The following is a 25,225-nucleotide window of genomic DNA, read 5'->3' as shown; positions in this document are numbered from 1 at the left end:
GACCTTTACTCACTTCAGTTCAGTCGCTCAGTCGTGTCCAACTCTTTGCGACCCCATGAATTGCAGCACACCAGGCCTCCCTGTCCATCACCAACTCCCAGAGTTCACACAGACTCACGTCCATCGAGTCAGTGATGCCATCCAGCCATCTCATCCTCTGTTGTCCCCTTCTCCTCCTGCCCCCAATCCCTCCCAGCATCAGAGTCTTTTCCAGTGAGTCAACTCTTCGCATGAGGTGGCCAAAGTACTGGAGTTTCAGCTTTAGCATCATTCCTTCCAAAGAAATCCCAGGGCTGATCTCCTTCAGAATGGACTGGTTGGATCTCCTTGCAGTCCAAGGGACTCTCAAGAGTCTTCTCCAACACCACAGTTCAAAAGCATCAATTCTTCGGTGCTCAGCTTTCTTCACAGTCCAATTCTCACATCCGTACATGACCACAGGAAAAACCATAGCCTTGACTAGACGAACCTTTGTTGGCAAAGTAATGTCTCTGCTTTTGAATATGCTATCTAGGTTGGTCATAACTTTCCTTCCAAGGAGTTAGCGTCTTTTACTTTCATGGCTGCAGTCACCATTTGCAGTGATTTTGGAGCCCCCAAAAATAAAGTCTGACACTGTTTCCACTGTTTCCCCATCTATTTCCCATGAAGTGATGGGACGGGATGCCATGATCTTAGTTTTCTGAATGTTGAGCTTTAAGCCAACTTTTTCACTCTCCACTTTCACTTTCATCAAGAGGCTTTTGAGTTCCTCTTCACTTTCTGCCATAAGGGTGGTGTCATCTGCATGTCTGAGGTTATTGATATTTCTCCCGGCAATCTTGATTCCAGCTTGTGCTTCTTCCAGTCCAGCATTTCTCATGATGTACTCTGCATATAAGTTAAATAAACAGGGTGACAATATACAGCCTTGACGTACTCCTTTTCCTATTTGGAACCAGTCTGTTGTTCCATGTCCAGTTCTAACTGTTGCTTCCTGACCTGCATACGAATTTCTCAAGAGGCAGATCAGGTGGTCTGGTATTCCCATCTCTTTCAGAATTTTCCACAGTTTCTTCAGGGCTCCCCAGTCCTGCCTCAAGATCCCTCTCCACCCAGAATATCACCCTCACTCAGCGTTCAGACATTCACCACAGTGCCCCGTGTCGTTCAGCTGGTAATTAAGTCATGACACATACACAAAACCACAGCCAATTCTTATTTTCTGACATAATGATATCTCTTCAAAAACGTATGCAGGTGCAAGTATATGCACTTTGAAAAGGAAAATGGAAACAAAGCTTAAGTTCTCAACAGATTTGCTAAAATTGATAATAATTGCCGGGGTCCAGCCACGGTGGATCCAGGGAAATTCGAAGGGGAGACGGCTTCGGCGATCAGGATACGATAGCTTTAATTAAATATTAATTAGAGATATAAAGAGTAGTAGAATGAGGATAGCTCAGTAGGAAAATTCAGTGGAGAGAAGAGGCTGAATAACTTGGTTTACGTGGAAAGCTAATAAAATTCCAGGGCAAGGAATTTACGTCACCTATGTAGGCCGCAGGCGTCCTCCCGTTCTCTGGAAGGAGAGGAGACACTAAGGCCTCCCTGGTCAGATCTTAGAAGCCCAGGCATAATTAGTAGGCTTGATGAGCCTCCACGTTCCAGATGGGGATTCAGCCAGAAGATGAGAGAAAGAACGACATGGGGAGACCAGTCTTTCGAGGAACTTATCCCATTTTTTATTTTTCCAGGGTCTGTTTTTATACACTGAGATGTTATACAAAAGTCACGCGGGGTCAGCAGTCCTGACTTTTATTAAAGTCAGGTGCTTCATACAAATGTATACAGAGGTCTTAGGGGTGTTACATCATCTTCTGGCCAGGGGGGCCTGCTGACAATTTACGACCCTCTCCTTGTGACAGCGGGCAGTCAACCAGAACACTTATTTCTCCAGGGGTGGTTATTCTTAAAACAGACGCCACCTTCCAAAGGTACCAGATAAAGTTACATTCCTATAGGGTGGGGATGTAGTGGGTTTTAATTAAGGAAAGAATTTGCTTAGCCTAAGGTCTAACGTGATTAATATCAAAGGTTAATACTTATTTCTTCTATATATTCATTAATGTGTATAAGGGCAGGGGATGTGGAAACTTAGCAGCAAACATTGGCCCAACAAGTGAAAAACCCTTCACCAATACAGTTTCTAACCAATCTTCTAACAGCTCAGAGGAATCTGTATTCAGACAGTTTAGAGCATCTCATGCCTCTCACGGTTGTGAACTAAAACACCCTTGTCACGTCCAGGAACTTTATTAACTGGAGCTGTAATTTAACTCTTTTTCAGAGAGAGGTGGTAGGGGACAGCCCCCCGTAAAGTCAGAGGTGTAGGTGAGAGCACAAAGCAGAAAGTAGGCAGACTCTGGTTTGGGGGTAGAAGCTCGAGAATTTCCAGGGGGACTCCTGAGGCTTGATCCTGCCTTTGCGTGTGCCGAGCCTCCTTCCTCATGACCTTTGCCACGGGCGGAGCTCCTCACGCTGGCTCCTGGCAAATAATGAACTTCTAAAAGAGTGAAGAGAGAATGACACTATTTTCAGCAGCAGAAGGGAAAAAAACACCACTAAACGGATATCATATTGGAACCCTCGCCTGTAAAACACATAATTGCTACTCTAAGAATGTGCTCATTTTCTTTCTGCTTAATCTTGTGGTAGAGTTGATTTAATTTAGCAATCATGTCGGACAATGAACAACTAAATTAGACTATAATTCTTGGGAAAATATTGGTGTAGATAACAAAATCCAAAATTCCTTTGCTATTCTAGACAGTCATTACTGGGTGACAGCATTCTTGCTATCTGGAAGTTGGTGCCGTCCTGTGCTGGGTGTTAGTCAAGATAGTAGCTAAATTCTTCTCCTAAAACTAGTCCATGAGAAATAAATGGAAGTTTATTTTTGAACTAAAAATGATTCCACCCCAACAAATCTCACCCCGGATCTGTGCGTTTGTTTGGCAATAGCAAACGTGAGAGATTTTACCTGCTCGAAAGACGACTGGGATGTCATTCTGGAGAAGGAGCTCTCAGTGGACAGCAAAGGCTTCTATGTGTAAACCAATTTTGCTGCTAGAATATGTATCGATCTGCATATTTCTAAGATACAGAGAAGCTGTTCCTCTTTCTAAACCAGATGCTTCCACTCCACACAATTTTCCAAGGCAGTGATAGTTCATGAAGTCTTTCTTTCTAAGCATCTGTCGTTATTCACTCCACTTTTTTTCCTTTTTGGTGAGGCATAGTTGATTTACAATATTGTACTAGTTTCAGATGTACAACATAGTGATTCGAAGTTTTTGTAGATTATACTCCATTTAAAGTCATTATAAAATATTGGCCATACCCCCTGTGCTGTGCAGTATATCTTTGTAGTTTATTTTATGTATAGCAATTTATACTTTGGGAACCGCTGATTTGTTCTCTGTATCTGTTATTCTGCTCCTGTTTTGCTATACTCACCTGTTGGGTCTGTTTTTAGATCCCATATATAGTAATAAATTACCGCTTTCCTCTTTTTCTGCCAGTTACTCCATTTTTCTAATTATCTTAATTAACGTGATACTGATCAGAGCCCTGCAAAACATAAATAGAGAACCAATAGAATATGGCAAAGGTGAAGGGATTTTGTGGATGTGATGAAGGTCCCTAATAATTTGGCCTGGAGTTAATCAAGGTTATCCTGGATGGGTCTGACCTAATCAGGAAAACCCTTTAAGAGAGAGTCTGAGTCTTCCCTGAAGCCAGAGACTTGAAGCAGCCAAGATCCTGTGTGTGTGTGAGTGTGTGTGTGTGTTTTCTTGGCTTTGATAAACTAAGCTACCATGAATTTGGCCAACAACTTCAGGGAGCTTAAAAGTAGCGTGCATGCGTGCTTAGCTGCTCAGTTGTGTCTGACTCTTTTCAATCCCATGGACTGCAGCCCACCAGGCTGCTCTGTCCTTGAGAGTCTCCAGGCAAGAACACTGGAGTGGGTTGCCATCTTCTCCTCCAGGGGATCTTCCTGACCAAGGATTGAACCCACATCTCTTACATCTCCTACATTAGCAGCTGGGTTCTTTACCACAAACGCCACCTGGGAAGCCCATCTAAGTGCCCACCGTCTGGAGAATGATCACCCAGCTTGCAAAACTGTTGAAGGCGGGCCCCTCACCTTTCCTCCTGAGCAGATGCCTTAGAGCACGTTCACCGTAGACCAGCCACTTCACCGCAGACCAGCCACAGTGAAGAATGGACACTTCCGGCCATACGCCCATCCTCAGAGGGCTGACTGACGTTGATGGGCTGGTTCCTAAACCCACTAACAGTCCAGAACCCTCTGTAGCTTCATATGAATAAAATGAACAACAGTAAGTGGGCAGGGGTTGGGCCTCCAGGTGACCAGCATGTTCAGAAAGGTATGCTGCCTGAAGCGGAGAGCAGGTTTCCAGCCTGAGAACCCCGATGAGTCACTCCCTTCACGTGGTCAGCTGGCGATGCTTTGTCTGCCTTATTGCTGTGTCCGGGTCAGGGAGGGAGCGGGTGACTCAGCAAGCAGAAACCTGATCCCGGGTGGACGTGAAGAGCTGCCCTGCTCATGCTGTAAGGGCTTCAGACTGTGCACTTCCTTTAGGGAGCCTGAGGGAGACAGATTGTTCCTGGACGGATTGATGGTGAGACCCTGCAGAAGGGTGAGTCCGCAGATGCCATCTGCCAACCAACCAACCTCCCAAATCGCTAAAGATCATTCACAAGGAGACTTCACTTCATTTAACAAACCCTGGATATGGGCTTCCCAAGGGGCGCTAGTGATAAAGAACCCGCCAGCCAGTGAAGGAGACGTAAAGACAGGCGTTCCATCCTTGGGTTAGGAAGATCCCCTGGAGGAGGGCAAGGCAACCCACTCCAGTATCCTTGCCTGGAGAATCCCATGGACAGAGGAGCCTGGCGGGCTACAGCCCATAGGGTCGAAAAGAGTCGGACACGACTAAAGTGACTTAGCGTGCATGCACAGCATGTGAGCAAAACCGTGTGTGTGCGTGGGGAACAAAGGCACAGGGCCGGCTCAGTTCAGTCGCTCAGTCGTGTCCGACTCTTTGTCAGAGGAGGAGGTTATAAAATGAATAAGGTGACATCTTAGCCCATACTGACCTTACAGTCTAGAAAGGAGGAACACTGTGAAGTCGTCTCGTGGACAACAATTTTTGAGTATCTATTATGTTCCAGACACTGTATTCGGCACTTAGCTTCATTACCTGAGGACAATTTAAGGTCCCAAAGTTATGAAAGTTTAAAGAGTTTTTGAAGGTGTCCTGAGCAAGAGACACTGAAACAGGTCCTTTGAATAGGTACGCTTTCAACAGGCTGAATGGGTGAACGCAATCGAGGGATGGAGGGTGTACTAATCAAAGTCCAAATTAGAGCTGTGCTTCAGGAATGCGGAATCGCCATTTGGCTCAGGAGATCCTCCTTCCTGAAACGTCAGGCTGTTGAAGTAGCCTCTTGCTTGACCTTCCTGGCTCCTCTCTCTCCCTGGTCCCTCCTACAAATACATTTTCATAAAACCAATACAGGTCTCCCTTGCTTTTTGAAAAGTTGCTCTGCACCACTTTGCTTTCATAAAAGATCTGCATCGGTACCTGTTTTTGCTAACTGAAAGAAATCTGAAGAGGAGTTTTACTTTCATGAAAAAGTCAGGGGAAAAAAATATCATTTACAGTTTGTTTTGCAATGAATTGTAGAGATAAGCAGGCTTCTCTTGCGGCTCAAATGGTAAAGACTCTGCCTCCATGCAGGAGACCCAGGGTCCAATCCTCGTGTCGGGAAGATCCCCATGGAGAAGGGCATGGCGCCCCACTCCAGTATTCTTGCCTGGAGATTCCATGGACAAAGAGGTCCGGCGGGCTACAGCCCACGGGGTCGTAAAGAGCTGGACACAACTGAAGCGACTTAGCACAGCAGCACAGCATATACCATGCTTCTCTCAAGTACTCAGTTCAGTTCAGTTCAGTCTCTCAGTCGTGTCCGACTCTTTGCAACCCCATGGACTGCAGCACGCCAGGCCTCCCTGTCCACCACCAACTCCCAGAGCTTACTCAAACTCAGGTCCTTGAGGAGGTGATGCCATCCAACCATCTCATCCTCTGTCGTCCCCTTCTCCTGCCCTCAATCTTTCCCAGCATCAGGGTCTTTTCAAATGAGTCCATTCTTTGCATCAGGTGGCCAAAGTACTGGGGTTTCAGTTTCAGCATCAGACCTTCCAATGAATATTCAAGACTGATTTCCTTTAGGATGGACTGGTTGAATCTCCTTGTCATCCAAGAGTCTTCTCCAACACCACAGTTCAAAAGCATCAATTCTTCAGAGCTCAGCTTTCTTTCTAGTCCAGCTCTCACATCCATACATGACTACTGGAAAAGCCATAGCCTTGACTAGACAGACCTTTGTTGGCAAAGTAATGTCTCTGCTTTTTAATATGCTATCTAGGTTGCTCTTTCTTCCAAAGAGCAGGCGTCTTTTAATTTCATGACTGCAGTCACCATCTGCAGTGATTTTAGAGCCCCCCAAAATAAAGTCTCTCACTGTTTCCACTCTTTTCCCATCTATTTGCCATGAAGTGATAGGACCAGATGCCATGATCTTTGTTTTCTGAATGTAGAGTTTTAAGTCATTTCTTAAAGACATTTCTTATGTACTTCTGGTCATCAAATATGTGAAGACTTTTCCTCATACCCAGCAACTTTCGACATGAGCTGAGTGTCTTAAAATTTAATTCAATTCTGACACTGGAGACAGCGTCAGATCCCACACATGGAGGGCCAAGTCCCACAAGACTGCCTTCCTGCCCCCACCCCCCAACACACACCCTCCTCAGATGCCAGTCACAAGCCTGGTATGTTACCTGTGCTTCTGGCTGTAGATCAGAGTTTACAGTGACCCTCCTTCACAGATTCGATTAATTTGCAAAGCAGCTCACAGGACTCAGAAAAACATTTAACTCATTTTCATCAGTTTACTATAAAAAGTTTGGATAAAGGATACAGGTGAACATCCAGACAGACGAGGTGCACAGGGCCGGGTGTGTGGGAACACAGGGCCGGGTGTGCAGGGAACACGGGGCTGGGTGTGCGGGAATGGGGTGGAGGTCCCGAGCCCGTCGTAGCCCACCACCCTCCCAGCACCTCCACATGCTCACCAGCCCAGAAGCTCTCTGAAGCCCGTACTTTGGGGATTTTTACGGATGATTCCCCACATGGCATGAGCATGAGCAATCATTAACTCCATCTTCAGCCCTTCTGCTTCTTAAGGGAATGGCGGGTGGGGCCAAAAGTCCCAAGCTTTGAATCATAGCTTGTACTTCCTGGTGACCAATCCTCATCCGGGAGCCTACCCAGGGTCACCTCATTGGAACAAAAGACATTTCAGTCACCCAGAAAAGCCCAAGGGTTCAGGAGCTCTGTGTCAGGAACTAAGGGCGCAGTTCAATACGTATTTTCTGTTTATCTCACACATGTAAAAGGAAAAAAGTTTCTATTCCACTAGAAGGTAAGCTCCAAAGAGCAGGACTTTTTAAGGAAACATTTTATCTTAAAATAATATTTACAAGAGAGTTTCAAAAATAAAGAGAATTCCCATATATGCTTCACTATATATCTCCTACTGTTAACGTCTTAAACAACCATGGTATATTTATCAAAACTAAGAAATTAGCATCATTATAATACTATTAGCTAAAAGACGTATTTTTATCCATTTTCCCCCTGTCTTTTTCTGTTTTATAATTCAATCCAGAACCCCATACTGCATTTAGTTGCCAGTCTCTGGAGTCTCACTTCCCGGGTGGTTCAGAGTAAAGAACCCACCTACCAATGCAGGAGCCACAGGAGACTTGGATTTGATCCGTGGGTTGTGGAGATCTCCTGGAGGAGGAAGTGGAAACCCACTCCAGCATTCTTGCTTGGAAAATCCCATGGACAGAGGAGCCTGGCGGACTACTGTCCTTGAGGTTGCAAAGATTCAGACATGACTGAACAGCTGAGCATGCACGCACAGACGCAATCCTAAAATCTGTGATGAGTTTCTCAGTCTTTCCTTATTTTTTAAGACTTTCACATTTTTGAAGCACACAGTCAGGTATTTTGTAGTTTTCTTTTAAAAAAAAAACAAAACTTTGTGTTTTTATGGTACTTTCTCATGATGAGACTGAAGTTTTAAAATCTCATAGGTGACACTTTTCTCATTGCACATTAGGGAGTACATGGTATCAACTGTATAGGTTATAAAAGAGAAATTACTGACTCTTTGGTTCACACCCAGCACCTAAATCAGCCTGGCACATAGTGGTACTCAACTGTGGTACTCAAATAAATTCTCTTTTCATTATCACATGTCTGTGCCTTCCACTAAATTGTAAGATCCTAAATGGCAAAGACCACATCTTATTCATATTCATAGGTTCCTAATGCGCAGTAGACTTGTCTTTAGTGGGAGTTCGGTAAACCTTTAGGGATTGAATTGAAAGGTAAATTTGAGTCTGGTTGTATCTTCAGGCAAAATCAAGCTTGAAAGTCATTAAGGAACCAGAGGTTGTTCTACGAAGCTCAGTTAAATAGTTTAATATTTACTAAATGTCTAGTATGTGCTGCCATTCTAAGGACTGGATTCGCTATAGTATTTTATCAGTAACTGGAAGGGGACAGAAGGGTGGGAAGAACTGGTAGACACAGGCAGAGAGGGGTCTTCAACTTTGAGCCTGGATGATGGAGAGCTGGTGATATTTATTTTGAGGAGCAAAGAGATGGAAGTTTGGAGTACACGATAATTAAGTTGACTTTTACTGCATTGGATTTTTCCTGTGGGAAAATCCCATGGCTTTTGGAGCTCTCTGGGAGGCAGCTGTCAATGATGGGCAGAGGACAGGGAAGGCCTAGAGATTTAAATTTGAAGCCATTTCTATTCTATTGCATCTAGAACCCAGCAGGGAGATAAGATGGGCAAAGCTTGAGTAGTGAAAGAGAAGAGGGTATCAGACTCTGAGGGAATTCCGCCCTTAAGAGTGAGGAGGGGAGAAAGTGGAGAGGATAAAGGACATCAGCATGCTACCCAGAAGAGATTTCAAGAACTGGGTAGTTGCCAACACTAAATATGATGCAGGAGGGAAGATCTTTATTTAGGAGACGCCAGATGTTCAGAAAGAATTAGGGAATGAGTGGGAAAGAAAACGTTGGAGTGATTAAACATCTATTTTGCTTTCCTTTGAGAAGCTAGAAAAGGAAGGGGGAAAAAAGAAAGAATCGTGACTGCAAACAACAGAATGCTGGGGAAAGGTCTTATTTTAGTTCTGCCACTAATCTCTGACTTCCATCGTCCCACAGAAAGCACTTAGCTGCTCAAGCCATTAACTTTCCCTGTCACAATAACTGGAATAAATAATATCTGATCTGACAGTTTCAGGGCTTCCCAGGTGGCACTAGAGGTAAAGAGCATGACTCCCAATGCAGGAGACATAAGAGATGTGGGTTCGATCTCTGGGTTAGGAAGAGCCCCTGGAGGAGGGCACAGCAACCCACTCCAGTGTTCTTGCCTGGAGAATCCCATGGACACAGGAGCCTGGTGGGCTACAGTTTATAAGGTCACAAAGAGTCAGACATGACTGAAGTGACTCTGCAGCAGCAAACAATTTCACAGGATTTGTTCAGCTGCCACATCCCCACCAATCTACTGGAAACTTCTTGAAAGGAGGGCCTGACACAATTTTCATTAAAATTCTCAGGGCTTCGTCGAGCCATGACAGTAACCATTTGGGAAAATGTTTGTTGGATGAAATGTAAAGTGTGAGCAATAATCAGCTCTAACACATCCTGAGATCTTCCTGTTCACTCATCACTGCGCAATGTGCCTAGGCACACACCCCTAGCATTGTCCACAATCCTGAGATAGGTACCATAATGATCCCGTTTTGCAGAGGAGCAAATGGTAACCATGACACTACCTTATAACAAAAAGCAAACAAGAACTAAAGAGCCTCTTGATGAAAGTGAAATTAGAGTGAAAAATCTGGCTTTAAACTCAATATTCACAAAACTAAGATCATGGGATCTGGTCCCTTCACTTCATGGCAACTAAATGGGGAAACAGTGGAAACAATGACAGACTTTATTTTTGGAGGGCTCCAAAATCACTGCAGATGGTGACTACAGCCATGTAATTAAAAGACGCTTGCTCTTTGGAAGAAAAGCTATGACCAACCTAGACAGCATATTAAAAAGCAGAAACATTACTTTGCCAAAAAAGATCCGTCTAGTCAAGGCTATGGTTTTCCCTGTGGTCATGTATGGATGAGAGTTGGACTATAAAGAAAGCTGAGCACCGAAGAATTGATGCTTCTCAACTGTGGTGTTGGAGAGACTCTTGAGAGTCCCTTGGAGTGCAAGGAGATCCAACCAGTCCATCCTAAAAGGAATCAGTCCTGAGTGTTCAATGGAAGGACTGATGTTGAAGCTGAAACTCCAATACTTTGGCCACCTGATGCGAAGAGCTGACTCACTGGAAAAGACCCAGATGCTGGGAAAGATTGAAGGAGAGAGGAGAAGGGGACGACAGAGGATGAGATGGTTGGATGGTATCACCGACTCGATGAACATGAGTTTGAGCGAACTCCGGGAGCTGGCGATGGACAGGGAGGCCTGGCGTCCTGCAGTCCATGGGGTCGCACAGAGCCGGACCCAACTGAGCGACTGAACTGGTAACCGGCCCAAAGCCTCCACCAGTGGCTCTTGGAGCTCGGATGACAGAGCGACAGAGCACGCCCCACGCTCAGTCGCGTGAGAGGCGCCAGAACCAGTAACTCATCTCAAAGCACACCACAGCCGCAAAAGTAAGAAGCAGGAACAGCCCGGCACCCCCAGCGACCCCACTGGCTCAGCGGAGCCGTAGTGCGCCTACGCGCAGGCTGACTTCCGCCAGGCCTCAGCGGGGTTCCGGGACCCGCGTCCCGGCCTCGCGAGGCCCAGGGCGAAGGCGAGACCGCGACAGCCGGGTACGGGGTGGGGCGCGTGCTAATGGCGAAAGCGGAAGTTCTGCGGCAGAGGCGGGACGCGAGCCCGGCGCGGGGGGCTGGGATCGCGGAAGCTCCGTGGGGAGGGTCGGGCGCTGTCTGAGTGCCGGGCGGTTTCCGAACAGGTTCCAGAGGGAGGCAGCCGCGAGGTTCCAAGCCGCTGGCCCGCGTGCGTTCGGGCCGCTCCAGGTGTGAGTCGACGTCGCCCTGTTGCCTGCCTCCGCCCCAGGCCCTCCCCGGGGAGCCGCCTCGGGTCTCCACCATGGCGTCCACCCCTACCAACCTGCAGGTATCCCCGGCGCGAGAGGGTGGGGGGCGGGAGGGCGGCCGCGGCCGCGCCCCTCGCGGGGCGGGGAGGGCGGTGCCCGCGCCCCGACCCTGGGAGAGAAGGCCGACTTTGCGTCTGCTCCTGGGCTCGCCGGAGCTCCCGGCTCTGTAGGACTCCTGACTTTTGTTGAGGCTTTTCTGCCGTGCGTATGTGTGGTGTTTTTCCCTTTCAAACCAGCGTGGTTTGAACTGAACTGGTTGAAGCTTGAGGGAGAGGCATAGACCCCAGTAGGTGTAGGGGAGAGAGGAAAGAACGGAATGCATGCGATGCACTGTTCTGGATCCGACGAAAATAGGAAGATTGGAGTTCTCTCCTGGTTCCTCAAGCTGCTGTAGCAAAGCCTTTCTTTCGAGCTGTCAGATGAGTAGAATCGTGAGCGTAGAATCTGAGGAATCCGTGAATTCCTGGACTGTGCGTTCAGGTGCGCCGCGATGGCTCCCCAAGTGTGGCATGTAAATAAGACCATGGAGTAGGCTTTAGCTCCTTTGTTACTTCACCTTTCCTACCGCAGTGAGTTCCGTGTTTTATTCGTAAAGCACGTGATCCTAATATTTTAGACAGTTGTTCACCCTCTGTGGAATGCAATTCTTTGAGATGAGACATTTTTTAAACAGTGCCTCCCATCCCTCGAACGGATCTAGGACTTAAGTGGGGTTTCAGTTCAGTCGCTCAGTCGTGTCCGACTCTGTGTAGACCCTATGGACTGCAGCAAGCCAGGCCTCCCTGTCCATCACCAACTATCCGAGTTGACTCAAACTCATGTCCATTCAGTCATTGATGCCATCCAACCATCTTATCCTCTGTCATCCTCTTCTCTCTCCTTCAGTCTTTCCCAGCATTAGGGTCTTTTGCAGTGAGTTGGCTCTTCGTATCAGGTGGCCAAAGTATTGGAGTTTCAGCTTCAACATCAGTCCTTCCAATGAATATTCAGGACTGATTTCCTTAGGATGGACTGGTTGGATCTCCTTGCAGTCCAAGGGACTTTCAAGAGTCTTCTCTAACACCACAGTTGAGAAGCATCAATTCTTCGGCGCTCAGCTTTCTTTATAGTCCACCTCTCACATCCATACATGACTATTGGAAAAATCATAGTTTTGACTAGACGGTCCTTTGTTGGCAAAGTAATGTCTCTGCTTTTTAATATGCTGTCTAGGTTGGTCATAGCTTTTCTTCCACGAATCAAGCATCTTTTAATTTCATGGCTGCAGTCACCATCTGCAGTGATTTGGAGCCCCCCCCCTCCAAAAAATAAAGTCTCTCCCTGCTCCTATTGTTTCCCCATCTATTTCCCATGAAGTGATGGGACTGGGTGCCATGATCTTAGTTTTCTGAATGTTGAGCTTTAAGCCAACTTTTTCACTCTCCTCTTTCACTTTCATCAAGAGGCTCTTTAGTTCCTCTTCACTTTCTGCCATAAGGGTGGTGTCATCTGCGTATCTGAGGTTATTGATATTTCTCCCGGCAATCTTGATTCCAGCCTGGCATTTTGCATGATGTACTCTGAATGTAAGTTGAATAAGCAGGGAGACAGTATACAGCTTTGACATACTCCTTTCCCAATTTGGAACCAGTCCGTTGTTCCCTGTCCAGTCTAAGTGGGGTTTAGAATGTGACTTAGTGTCGAGGGCAGCAGTCCACTAGGTGAGTTTGGGACGAAAGGTGGTGTGAGTGCCCGTATTGAGCCCTCCTCTCGGTTTAATGATTGAAAAGGCGTCTACGCGCACAGGCACCTAGGACAGTCCGAGGAGGGTCTGCTCGGCCCAGAGCGGTTGGTCCTGAAGAGGGATCACTGAAAGTGGACCGACTTAAATCGAAATCAGATTTTCACCGGAAAGGGGGTGAAGTGCTTGCTTGGGACTTTTATATAGAAAATCGACCAAAAAGATTATGAAAATGTTTTGTTTCACAAAATATAATTGCAACTGTGACTTATTTCTTAGAGAATGTCGTGTGTTAATTTTTATATGTGTATCTTTGTCAACAAGATTTTCCTAAACTAAGATGCAACAATAATGTAACCCCATTCAGAAGGGGTCTTTTTGGCAAATGTCCTTGGGAAAGTGTTGGTCACTTGATAAGAGGATTGTTCCCTTGGGTATCAGAGGTGGCTTCTTCTGAAGCGCCCGTCTTGTCTTCGTCCCTGTGGGTATGTCAGTTACCTGCATAGTTTTATTCCACCGTCTGTAAAACGTGTTTTTATTGAAGTTTCATTGATTTACAGTTGTATACTGGTTTCAGTTGTACAGCGTAGTGATTCCGTTTTTCTACAGATTATGCGCCATTGAGAGTGTTCACGAGGTAACGGCGTGATCCCTGCGCCCGTGACCCCTGCGCCCGTGACCCCTGCGCCCGTGACCCCTGCGCCCGTGACCCCTGCGCCCGTGATCCCCTGCGCCCGTGACCCCTGCGCCCGTGACCCCTGCGCCCGTGACTCCTGCGCCCGTGACCCCTGCGCCCGTCTGCTTCCTTGTTGCTGTCCGCCGTCCGCATAGTCCTCCAGCGTTTCATTTGTCAAAAACCTGCATGTGATTTGGGCTTCCTACAATATAATCTTCATCTACTTATCCATGTTTTTTCTTTTGCAAGATTACAGTTTCATTCTATAATGGTTTGCATTATATTGGAATTGGACTATGCATGTTCTTCAGTGAATCAGTTTGAGATTGACCTGTCTTAAAGGCATAGTTGCTAGTGTTAAACAGGAAGAGAGAATGAGTTGTATTTTAATCAGTGGTTGGGTCAGGTGCACTTTCTCCTTCAACCTTTTCAACCTTCTAACGTAGGAAATTTGGGTGAAGAATATTTAACTGACAAATAACTTTCCAACCAAACAAGGCAAAAGTCCCCATAGCCAGATGCTTATAATCAAATGGAGGAAAGCAGATAACTAAAAATCAAATAAAATAATGTAATGATGCTCTAGTGAGGGAGGGCAGAAAGGAAGGGCTTGTGTAACTCTTCTAGGAGAAATGAGAACGGTCCCACAGAGGAGGTGATGGTGAGTTTAGATAAAGCGAGATATGGACACTAACTAACTAGGTTGTTGGGTGTGATCTCATTTAGTCCTCAGAACAGCTCTTCAAGGAGAGTATTGCTTCAGTTTCTCAGTATAAGAATCCAGGGCTTATGAAGGTTATGATTTACCCAGAGACATACAGTTAATTTGTTGAAGGTAGTTTTGAATCCAGGCCTATCTGCTTATATGTTGGTGCTTTTCATGATAAAATCATGCCTTCTTGGACAGGAGAGTAGGAGGCATTCCAGGTAGAGAAAATGAACTGAGGCCTCAGTCTAGAAGTGTAACAGGCCTCGGAGAGAGTCGGGAGAAACTGCGCGTTCATTGTGCATGGAACTCACATTTCCTCAGTCCGGAATGTTTGTTTGTTTTTAAGAGTGTCTACATGGTGGGGCATCATAAAAGAAATATATCATCCTTGATTTCCAAGGGCTTATATGCTGATGTGAAAACAGACATACAGAGTGATTGTTGGGGTATTTTGTGACCTTTGGAAGGATATGCAGGGGGCAGTGGAGATTCAGAGGACACATGGTTAGGTCTCCTAGGCTTGCTGGGGAGGGCTTCCAGCAGGAGGACCACAGTGCCTGTGCTGAGTCCTCGAGAAGCTGGAGTTTTACAGCGAGGCGCTGGGCAGTGTTCCGGGTGGGCTGCAGGCTGCACACGGAGGTGCAGAGTCTGAGCCATCCGGGTTGGCCCAGTAGTTTGGCGTGACGGGAACGGAGTGTGCGGGGAGAGGTTGAGCCTAGGTTGGCCACGTCCCGAGCAGCAGTGCACGCGCAGGTGATTGACCCCATCCTGCTCCATGTGGGGAGTCAAGAGGAGCAGGAAGCTCCAGTTTTTGTTCTAGAACAAAACTATTGTGTGTGTACAGGGACAGCTTGACGGGTGGCAGGCCTGGAAGCACTGAAACCAGTTAGGAGGCAGGTTCTGTCTCTGGTGGGAGGAGGCGAAGGCCAGAGTGGTGCGGTAGCTGTGAGAATTGAGGCAGGGCTGGTGAGAGACGGACCTAAGAGGAAGGGGAGCTGGGCCTGGCTCTCCACTCAAAAAGTGAGTTTTCTCCCAGATTCTTTGTTGAGTGTCTGAGTGGGTTGGTTCTGGGATTACAGGAAGACAGGGAGCATCTTTGGGGCTGGAGGGGTCCTGAGCTTTTGGGGCTTGAAGTGCTTGTGGGGACAGTCAGGTGGAAGTGTCCACTGAGCAGTTGGGTTCCTGTATGTAGAACTTAGACTGGGTGGGGATAAGGATTTGGGGGTTCCTGGCACACAGAGCAACCCACTCCAGTGTTCTTGCCTGGAGAATCCCAGGGACCGGGGAGCCTGGTGGGCTGCCGTCTATGGGGTCGCACAGAGTCGGACACGACTGAAGTGACTTAGCAGCAGCAGCAGCAGCACACAGATGGTAGCAGAGGTTGGGGCGTCCTGGAGTTTATGGAATGAGGGGAACAGGGACCAAGGCACAAACCGAGTGGAATAGCAGCGTTAGGAGAGAGAAGGGAGCCTGAGAAGAGTGGTGCCGCAGCCAGGAGTAACGCCTGGGAGGGCAGAGGAGGCCGCGTCACGGCTCTGGCTGATGAGGGCTCACCTGGTCACCGGAGCCCCGCGAGTGAGGGCTCGGGCCGTCGGAGCAGGAAGACAACTCTGGGCGGAGCTGGGAAACCGAGATGCACGCAGGGTTCTCCTTGGGACTTGGCTGTGGAGGTGAAGAGATAGGTAAGTTGTTAGTTACATGGAATCTTAGAATTAGGGAGAGGTGGTGTGTTTTGTTGGTGTTTTGTAGCTGTGAGTCTAAGATAGGATTTACATACATTTTTATGCTAAGGATTGCTCCCTTGAAAAAGGGGAAAGTTAGGTTGGGGAGAACAGTTGCGCTGGTATAATTGAGGGGAGTAACTGTCAGAGGACGAAGCGGGGGTAGGTTCCAGAGCACTGGGGAAAAATTACCATCTTTCCTCTTGAGACAGGTGGTTCTGGAATTTTCCCAGGGTTTTCTCGCATGCACGTGTTATGGTCTCCTAACTTGAAAAGGACAGTCCCAGGAGTCCCCGGCCTTTGTAACTCCACGTCGATGATTGGATCCTGGCTGATCCCAGTGTCCAGTCAGTCTCATGCTAGACTCCGGAATATAAAAGAGCCGTTACGACAGACGTGACTCCTGTCCTCATGAAGCTTATATTCTGGTAGGAGAGGACAGGCCAAAACCAAAACGACCTGCACAGAAAGAAGCTGCTGGGAGCATTTTAAACAGAAGAGTGATGTGTTTGCAAATTGAATTAATTTGGGAATCATCAGCCTAAAGATAATCAGTTTTAGTCATTGAGAACAGCTCACCTAGGGAGGTAGTAAGCAGAAGCCCCACCCAAGCCCAGAGGAACCTTAATATCTTTCAGTGTCAAGAAGAAGAATCAGCAAAGGAAACTGAGCAGGATCTGTCAGAGAGGTAGGAGGACAGTGTAATATTCTTTTGTAGAACATTGTCGAGGGATCACAATGAAGACAGAGCTGGCCTTTGGATCTGGCTTCACAGAGAACCTTGATATGAGCAGTTTTATTAATAAGATAAGGGACAGGAGCCCAGGTCGATAGCTGAAGGGTATATAGAAAGAAGGAACTGGAGAGAATAGAGGCTGCTTTGGTGAAGTTTGGGTTCTCAACAGTAGCAGAGAAACAACCAAGCTGAAGGGGGTGTTAGTGTCAGGGCTCTCTGAAGGAGGGTTGTTTGCAGGCACAGGGAAACATCTGGTGGAGAGAAATTGTCAGAGATGACAGATGGAAGCCCCCGTCCTGGTGGAGGTTCTCCGTATGGAAGGAGATGGTCAGTGAGTGAGTGTGCTGGGGTGTGATGGAATAAGCGCAGGGCAGGCGGAGAGCTAAGCATGAGGATGGGGCGCAGCCTTTTAAACAGGGAATCGGCCTTTGAATGGAGCCTCCCTGAGGACGGGCTTCCCTGGTGGCTCAGCTGGTAAAGAATCCAACTGCAGTGCATGAGACCTGGGTTTGATCCCTGGGTTGGGAAGATGCCCTGGAGAAGGGACAGGCTCCCCGCTCCAGTATTCTGGCCTGGAGAATTCCATGGACTATACAGTCTCACAAAGAGTTGGACACGACTGAGAGACTTTCACTTTCTCTGGGAACTGGTATTTGAACTACAATCTGAGGGAAGAGCGTCCTCAGCAGATGGACGCGAGTGCACAGGGACCACAGGGTTTCAGCTGAGACCCAGACAGAGCCAGGCCGACACAGACCACAACCCAGCACTGGGGGCTGATTGTCTGCAGGGGGAAACCGCCCAAGGGTGCCCCTCCCTGGTGCTGTACGGGCTTCAGCATCACGTGTGGAGCAAGCTGACCGCTAAGAGGAGGCTAGGCAGTAAGTCTGACAAAAGCGTTAGAGGACGGAGCTGGCAGCGATTTTAACTTTGTCTCAAACGCAAAGTGCTAACAGGGATGAGGATGCAGTGAGGCGCTCAGCAGGAACAGCAGAGGCTCGTCCTCAAATCCTCAGCTCTGAGTGAAGGTGAGACCCTTGCTGTCCAATGTGGCTGCTGCGTGTGGCAATTCACATGTCACTTAAATGAAATTTAAAACTCACTTTTCAGTCACATTAGCCAAAAGTTTCAAGAGCTATGTTTTCCTGTGCTGGACGATGCAAATACAGAGGCGTACTTCATCAGAAAAAGTTACCATATATGGAACTGGATTATTAAGTACTGACTATACTGGTTTCAGCTGGTGTCATTTTGGTTCCAAAAAGAGGGCTGACTGATGCGCCCACCCTTTATATCCTGCTGGGCTGACCAGACTTGCAAATTAAGCTTCGAGTTCAACAATCTGAACTATGAAGCTTGTACTGCTGCTGCTAAGTCCCTTCAGTCGTGTCCGACTCTCTGCAACCTCATAGACGGCAGCCCACCAGGCTCCCCCATCCCTGGGATTCTCCAGGCAAGAACACTGGAGTGGGTTGCCATTTCTTTGTCCAATGCATGAAAGTGAAGTCGCTCAGTCGTGTCCAACTGTTGGTGACCCCATGGACTGCAGCCCACCAGGCTCCTCGGTCCATGGGATTCTCCAGGCAAGAGTACTGGAGTGGGGTGCCATCACCTTTTCCGCTACATGTACTGCTACGTTTGATCAACTCTAAAACACACCATTTATTTTTCTTCCCTCTTGCTACTGCAGCTGGAAGGCCTGTTCCTCCCGTTTATCCCATTTATATGCAGTCCATGAGCAACTGCTTCCAGATATACTATTTATAGCGTATGATTCGTTTTTGCATTGTATGAATAATGTCTAATTGTATGCTTATTTTTGGTATAGTATGACCGTGATCACTTTTTCTACTGGCTCTTATTTCTGTTAAATACAGTTTTACTACCTAAATTAATCCAGGCGGAATGTTTCGGTAAGCATGCTTGTTCCTTATTTGTATGTGTGTGCGTATTGTAGAATCTTAAAGATAGCTTTCTCAGTGAAAATCTCACTCTGAGATGATCACAGACCCGCATGCAGTTGTGAGGAGCAGTAGAGCCTGTGTAGCCGTCACCCTGGCGTCCCCAGGGGCAGCGTCTCGTGTAGCAGTGTCACAGCCCAGGTGTTGGCCTTGGTACCTTCCGCTGTGTTACTTAGATTTCCCGTTTTACTTTGTGTGTCTGTCAGAGTTCTGACACACGAGTTCACTCTTGAATCCCTTCCCACAGTCGTGATACAGAAGAGTTCTATCCACAGGGATCTCTCTTGCTGCTCTTTTCTAGCCGCAGTCCCTTCTCTTTCTCTTCCCCCTGCATCCCTATCTCCTGACGATGCCTAGCTGGTTTTGTCATTTGAGGTTATATGAATGGACTCGTGCCCTTTCAGGATCGGTTCTCCCCACTTAGCATACTTCTTCCAAGCTGTGTATTATCAGTAGTCCATTCCTTTTTGTTACTGAACAGTACTTATCCCTGCTGTGGGCGTACCAGAGCTTAGCCATGCAGCCTTTGAAGGACATCCAGGACGTTCAAGAACAATTTTTTGTGCAAACATAGTCTTCCTTTCTCTGGGATAACCGCCCCAGAGTGCAGTTGCTGGTTCATATGGTAGTTACCTGTTTAGATTTGTAAAAAATAAAAAAACCTAATTCCCAGAATAACTGCACCGTTTCCGTCCCAGCAGTGTAGAAGCGACTCCCTTCTCTGCGTGCTCATTGCCGTTTGGTGTTGCCGCGTTTTCTTTTAGCCGTTCTGACCGTGTTCCGTGCTGCCCGTGGCGTTCAGTCTGCATCCCGCTCGCGGCTGGCGGTGTTGAGCGCGTCTCATGCGCTTACTCGCCGTCTGTGTATCCTCTTTGGTGAGATGTCTATTTATGTCTTTAGCTTGTTTTCTACTTCAGTTGTTTTTAAACTGTTGATTTCTGAGAGTTCTTTCTATATTCTAAGTACTGGTCCTTTCCCTAATATGTGGTGGTTTGCAAACATCTCCCAGTCTGTAAGTTGTCTTTTCATCCTTTTAATAGGATGTTTTGTAAAGCAAGGGTTTTTGACGAGGCCCAGTTCGTTTGTCCCCCGACCTTTGAGGTGTAATTGACACATAGAGTCAGACGTGCAGCCTGGTGCGCTGTGTACGCTGCAAGAGGATCCCCACGGTGAGTCTAGTTAACGTCGGTCACCACGCACGGTTTCCTTGTGGTGAGAGCTCTCTGGTAATAGCCATTCGGATGGGTGTGGGGTGGCATCTCGTTGTCTTGATCTGCGTTTCCCTGACGACTGGCACTCCTGTGCCCCTTTTCGCGTACCTGTTGGCCATCTGTACGTCTTCTTTGGAAGAATGTTTGTTCAGATCCTCTGCCCGTTTTTTTGATCAAATTGTTTTGATTTTTGCTATTGATTTGTTTTCCTGACACTAACCCCTTGTCAGACATACGTGATTTGTAAGCATTTTCTCCCTTTCAGTTGGTTACCTGTTGGTTCTGTTGATTGTTCCCTTTGCTGTTCAGAGCTTTTTCTTTGATGTAGTCACACTCACTAATTTTTGCTTTTGTTGCCTTTATGGTGTCAAAGCCAAAATATTGTCACCAAGACCAGTGTCAGGGAGCTTCTCACTTGTGTTTTCTTCTGGGAGTTTTACGGTTTTAGGTCTCATGTTCAGATCTTTAATCCATTTTTAAGTTAATACCTGTATAAGGTGTAAGATAATGCTTATTTTCATTTTTTGCAAATGACTGTCCAGTTTCCCCAGCACCACTTATTGGAGAGCCTATTCCTTCCCTCCCATACCCGTCTTGCCCCTTTGCGGTGAGTTAATTGACAGTGTCTGTATTGGCTTACCCCTGGCCTCTTTCTTCTGGCCCACGATCTACGTGCCTGCTTTATTTTTCCTTCTCATGCGTTCTGTTTTGGTGTCGAGTCTGAGAACCCTTTGCCCTTGATGCTGAAGATGGCTTTGTTTTGTCTAAAGATGTTATGGTTTAAGTCCATGATCCATTTTGAGTTAGTTTTTGTACAAGTACAGAGTTTGGTTTGCGATTTCTCCTTCTCTCTCTATTTTATTTTGGCTCATGGATGTTCAGTTGCTCTGGAGCTGGTTCTGAGGCCTGTCTCTCTGCCCTTACCTGCCTTTCTGTGTCTTTGTCAGAGTTCAGTTAGAGGTGTTTGTATGGATCTAATTCTGGTAGTTGTTTTTTGTTTTTTTAATGCTACCCAAAATTGCCCGTTTCATTATAGAATTTTTGAAGTTTCCAGGTCTTGTTTTATTTGTTAAGACTTCTCTGGTTACTCTTTGCTCACTGAACCTTTTAGTTAATTACAGAGTTAAAAGATTTGGGTACTTTTCACGCTATGGTTTCATTGCTCTGTTGCTTCTGAAGGGCTTTTCCCCCATTTAAATTTTACTACTGTCATACGCTTTAGACATAACAGCATTTGGTTTTTGAGAATTTCTGTCAACGTTTTTAAGTTGAATTTTCATCTTACTCTATTATTCCTTACTAGCCCTGAGCTTGACTTTTGTTGGGTGAAAAATTATGTGAGACTTAGTGATTGGTACTAGGTAAAGTGGTGTTCAGATAGCGTTTACCTATGTAACAAACGTAATTTGCATTTATAAATAGTCACCATTTATAACGTCGTGCAGTTGTGATTTAGAGAAAAAAAGATTTGTTTTAAAGTTGCTTTTATTTTTAAAGAAAGCTTTCAATATGTTTATTGACTTCAGAGTTATCCTGTGCTTTGATTTTGATGGTATGGTTTTTGTCTCCCTTCAAACAGAAAGCCATAGATCTTGCTAGCAAAGCAGCCCAGGAAGATAAAGCCGGAAACTACGAGGAGGCCCTTCAACTCTACCAACATGCTGTGCAGTATTTTCTCCACGTGGTTAAATGTAAGGTCATCGTTTGTTTTGTTATTTTAAAAACAATAAAATAGAAAAGATTATTCATTTCTGTTCCGAGAAATAGAAAAGATTATCCTATTTCATTTATAAACATTGAAATACAATCCTAGAAGATTATAAAACATCACTTTGCAAAGAAGCCCCACCAGCTTCTTGGTGGTTCCTGAGTCCTCAGCCAGCGAGTGTGTGCAGCTGCCGCGCTTACTGCTCTGTGCACCCGAACACTCAAATGCCGTCTAGCCAAGGAATAGGAGGGTTTTTATTTTACTGGTAATGCACCCAGATCTGTAATCTGGGCTTACTCATTTTGTAAACGTCTCTTTGAAAATAACGTTTTAAAAAGAGGTTGGGAGACGTTTCATTTGTGTACGTCCAAATTTGTGTTCAGTGTTAACATCGCCCCCTGCCCAGTCCCCAGCACTGTTCTAGACAGTGGGATACAGCAGTAAGGGAGAAACGGATAAAGAAAAACCTTTTAAACCTAATGCTGAATGCATGTGAAATAAGATGTTAAAAAAGTGTCTTTCTGTCTGTTACTGTTTTAAATAAAAATTTTAGCAGTTGGGTAATTAAGGATTTTCTTCTGAGCTTCCCTCTTTAATTCTGAGGTTTTTCTGTCAAATTAAAGTGAAACTAAGAATGAGTCATAACCTGATGAGATGGATAGGGCTCATCTCATGAACTGCATATATTGCTGAAGTCTCCTTTCAAACAGCCCTCACTGGGGCCTTTATGTAATAAAATTACTGTATTGGTGGTACACATAATATCTGGGATTTCTGTCACTTTTTATATTCTGAAGTAAAGCTTACATAGGCATTAGTGGGAATGGTTAATATTGCTTTATTTTTGTTTGTCTTATAATTGGTTTTGTGTGAGATAAACAGCTTTCAACTATCTGCAGAGAATGTAAGGGAAGAGTATGAGTCCCACAGGATGTTATGGATTTCTGCTCACTCTTTAGCGTGAACCTAAAGTATACCAGTGTCTTGCTCAGAGCTCTTTCTGACTCGCACTCAGTGTTGAACCCTGCCGGATGAAGGATCAGAAAAGATGGATCATCATTTGATTATGATGAACCAGAGATGATCTTTTCTCTCTCCTCCAAAATAGATTTTCCTTGTTTGAAAAGTGTGTCTTAAGAGTTTAAACCTGTCTGTAAAGAACACTGAAGGAAAAAATCTCTTGCATTTCCCTTCACTAGATGAAGCACAAGGTGATAAAGCCAAGCAGAGTATCAGGGCGAAGTGTACGGAGTATCTTGATAGAGCGGAGAAGCTGAAGGAGTACCTGAAGAAGAGAGAGAAGAAGCCCCAGAAGCCGGTGAAGGAGGGGCAGCCGGCCCCCGCTGACGAGAAGGGGTATGCGTCTCAGAGTGAATCACAAGAGTGCAGGAGTTTGTGAAGGAAATTTCTTTTGTTGAAACTATAGGCTTTAGAAAAGGGTGGCTCCTGGGCAGATCTGACCCACGGCCTGCTTTGTGATGCTGTGTGGGGGTACAGCCTCCTCCCTTCAGTTCCCTGTTGTCTGCGGCTCCTTTTGCATCAGACCTGCAAAGCTGAGTGGTTGTGACAAAGGACTGTGTGGCCCACAAAGCCTGAAATGTCGACGGTCTGATTCTTTACAGAAAAAAGTTTTCGAACCCCTAGTTTGCCAAGCTCAGGAGGTGATAGCCATCAAATCGCCTCCTTGACTGGCTGGTAGCAGAAGAAACGCTTGGCAGGAATGCTGCCCAGTTCTTTCCCTCTGACCATCGTGTAATGAGGTTTAAAATTGTAGGAGTGGAGTGCAGGCTCCTGAGATCATCCCTGTGATCACCAGGCACAGGGTCCCTCGAAGGCAGTGCTTGGGGGCCTGTGGCTACTCGCATGGGCAACTGTAAGATCTAAGAGTTGACAGGCTCCTTCGGACTACGTGGAAGAGTTGGAAGAAACTTTTAGTAGGCTCAGAAGTTTTATATTCTCTGTTCCTGACATGGGCAGAGAACAGGAGCTCCTGTGACATCCTAAGAATATTTTATCTTCTCACAGCTCTAGCATTGGCAGGACAAAAATGAGACCCTCGCTGGCCTCATAGCTTACCGGATTTCAAAATCAGTTGAACTTCACTGGTTTTCTTATGTGAAAATCGGGACATTTCTCTTAAGTTGAAATGAAACTGCTGGGAAGGATCAGTTGACCTTGGGTCCTTGGGCCCTCAGATCTCACTGAGGCCCCCTTGGCAGCAGAAGCACCCCCTCCCCTGCGGGCTGAGGCCCTCTTGGTCACGCTTGGAGAGCCTGTGGTGTCCCTGCTGAGGTGACGCCCTGCTTCTGTAGTGGACGGCAGGACCAGCTTTAAACTGAGACGCCATTACTTCCTGGTAGTAGAGGTGCAGAATGCACGGAGAGCGAGCACAGAGGCTCACGGCCCCCGGTCCCCGCTGCGGCGTCTCGGGCTGAGAGGCTGGTGTGCTTCCCGGAGGGAGAGCGCACTGCGCGGGTCGCGCTGCCTCTGGAAGAGCTCGCTGCAAAACCGGCGCTGAAGGCTGTTCTTGTTGTTTGCCTTTCCTTGGAAAAGCGGTAATCCTCTTTGGCTGTCTTGCAGTTAGTGAAAATGGGTACTGATACAGGTCTTTTGTAGAAGCACAGTGTCGTAAAGCACCTTTTGGAGACCTGTAGCGCTTGCCCTTCCAGAATCCGAGGGCCAGGGAGCCAAGTTTGGACTCCATATGGCTAGGGGCCTAGGAATGGCAGGTTTTCGTTAACCAAGTACTGTCTGTTGTACAAGAAAGCGTGGTAGAAAGAGGTCAGAGAGTTGGTAGACCCCCAAGTCTAAAGTCAAGGTGAGTCAGTTTGGAGTCTCTCCCTCACCCATAAATAACCCCACCATCCTGTGAGAACCACACAGTCCTGTTTTGAGATGAAACCTGCCAAGTTTTTATGTAATGACATTTTTTAAATATTGTAAAAAATGTGTCTTAAAGGCATATTTTTTGCTTTAAAGATTGCAGCATGTTCTATATGCTAATCCTTATAGTTCAATGCACATTATTACTGATTTTTTCCCTATTGTCAACAACATGGGCATGATTATCCTTGCAGTCAAATCCCTGAACTCATTTTAAATTACGTCCTCAGAATAAATCCCTAGATAGGAAATGTCTGGATTTAGCTCCTTATTCTTTGGGGTCAGTTCATTTTCATCAGAAGTTTAATCTGTCTTTTGGAACCCCCAGACTAAGGTTACCGATCTTTGTACCTTAAATAGTATTCTGGGTTTTTTCCCTCCTAGTTATGGCTTCTTGGTCTAATATATAGTTTGCCTGGTCCTGATTTTTTTAATTGTTGTTGTTTACAACATTCTTGTAATTCATCTTAAATCTTCTGTGGAATAAAGTATTGGTCATGCATTTATGAGTTAATACATGCATAGGTATGTCACGGGAATTTGGAGCTAGTTCCTGACTT

At 46.3% G+C, this 25,225-nt stretch overlaps 1 protein-coding gene across 2 annotated transcripts in view; it reads left to right on the top strand.

Annotated features, from left to right (window-relative positions):
* The first annotated feature begins 11,062 nt into the window (after positions 1-11,062).
* The window catches only part of VPS4B (vacuolar protein sorting 4 homolog B), a 31,060-nt gene continuing 16,897 nt past the window's right edge, over positions 11,063-25,225 (top strand). Inside the window, exons 1-3 of one of the 2 annotated variants that reach the window (XM_061400384.1) lie at positions 11,063-11,360; positions 21,654-21,765; positions 22,982-23,138. In XM_061400384.1, coding sequence (XP_061256368.1) covers positions 11,334-11,360; positions 21,654-21,765; positions 22,982-23,138 — 296 coding nt within the window. In that variant the 5' untranslated portion in view covers positions 11,063-11,333. Of the gene's footprint in view, positions 11,361-20,811; positions 21,058-21,653; positions 21,766-22,981; positions 23,139-25,225 lie in introns of those variants that run through there. The other variant, XM_061400383.1, reaches the window with a different exon arrangement.

Source organism: Bos javanicus, chromosome 24 (genome assembly GCF_032452875.1).
Source record: "Bos javanicus breed banteng chromosome 24, ARS-OSU_banteng_1.0, whole genome shotgun sequence".
NCBI classification, from domain to species: domain Eukaryota; kingdom Metazoa; phylum Chordata; class Mammalia; order Artiodactyla; family Bovidae; genus Bos; species Bos javanicus.
Note: the sequence above shows the minus strand (reverse complement) of the source record. Positions and strands in the feature narration are given on the sequence as shown.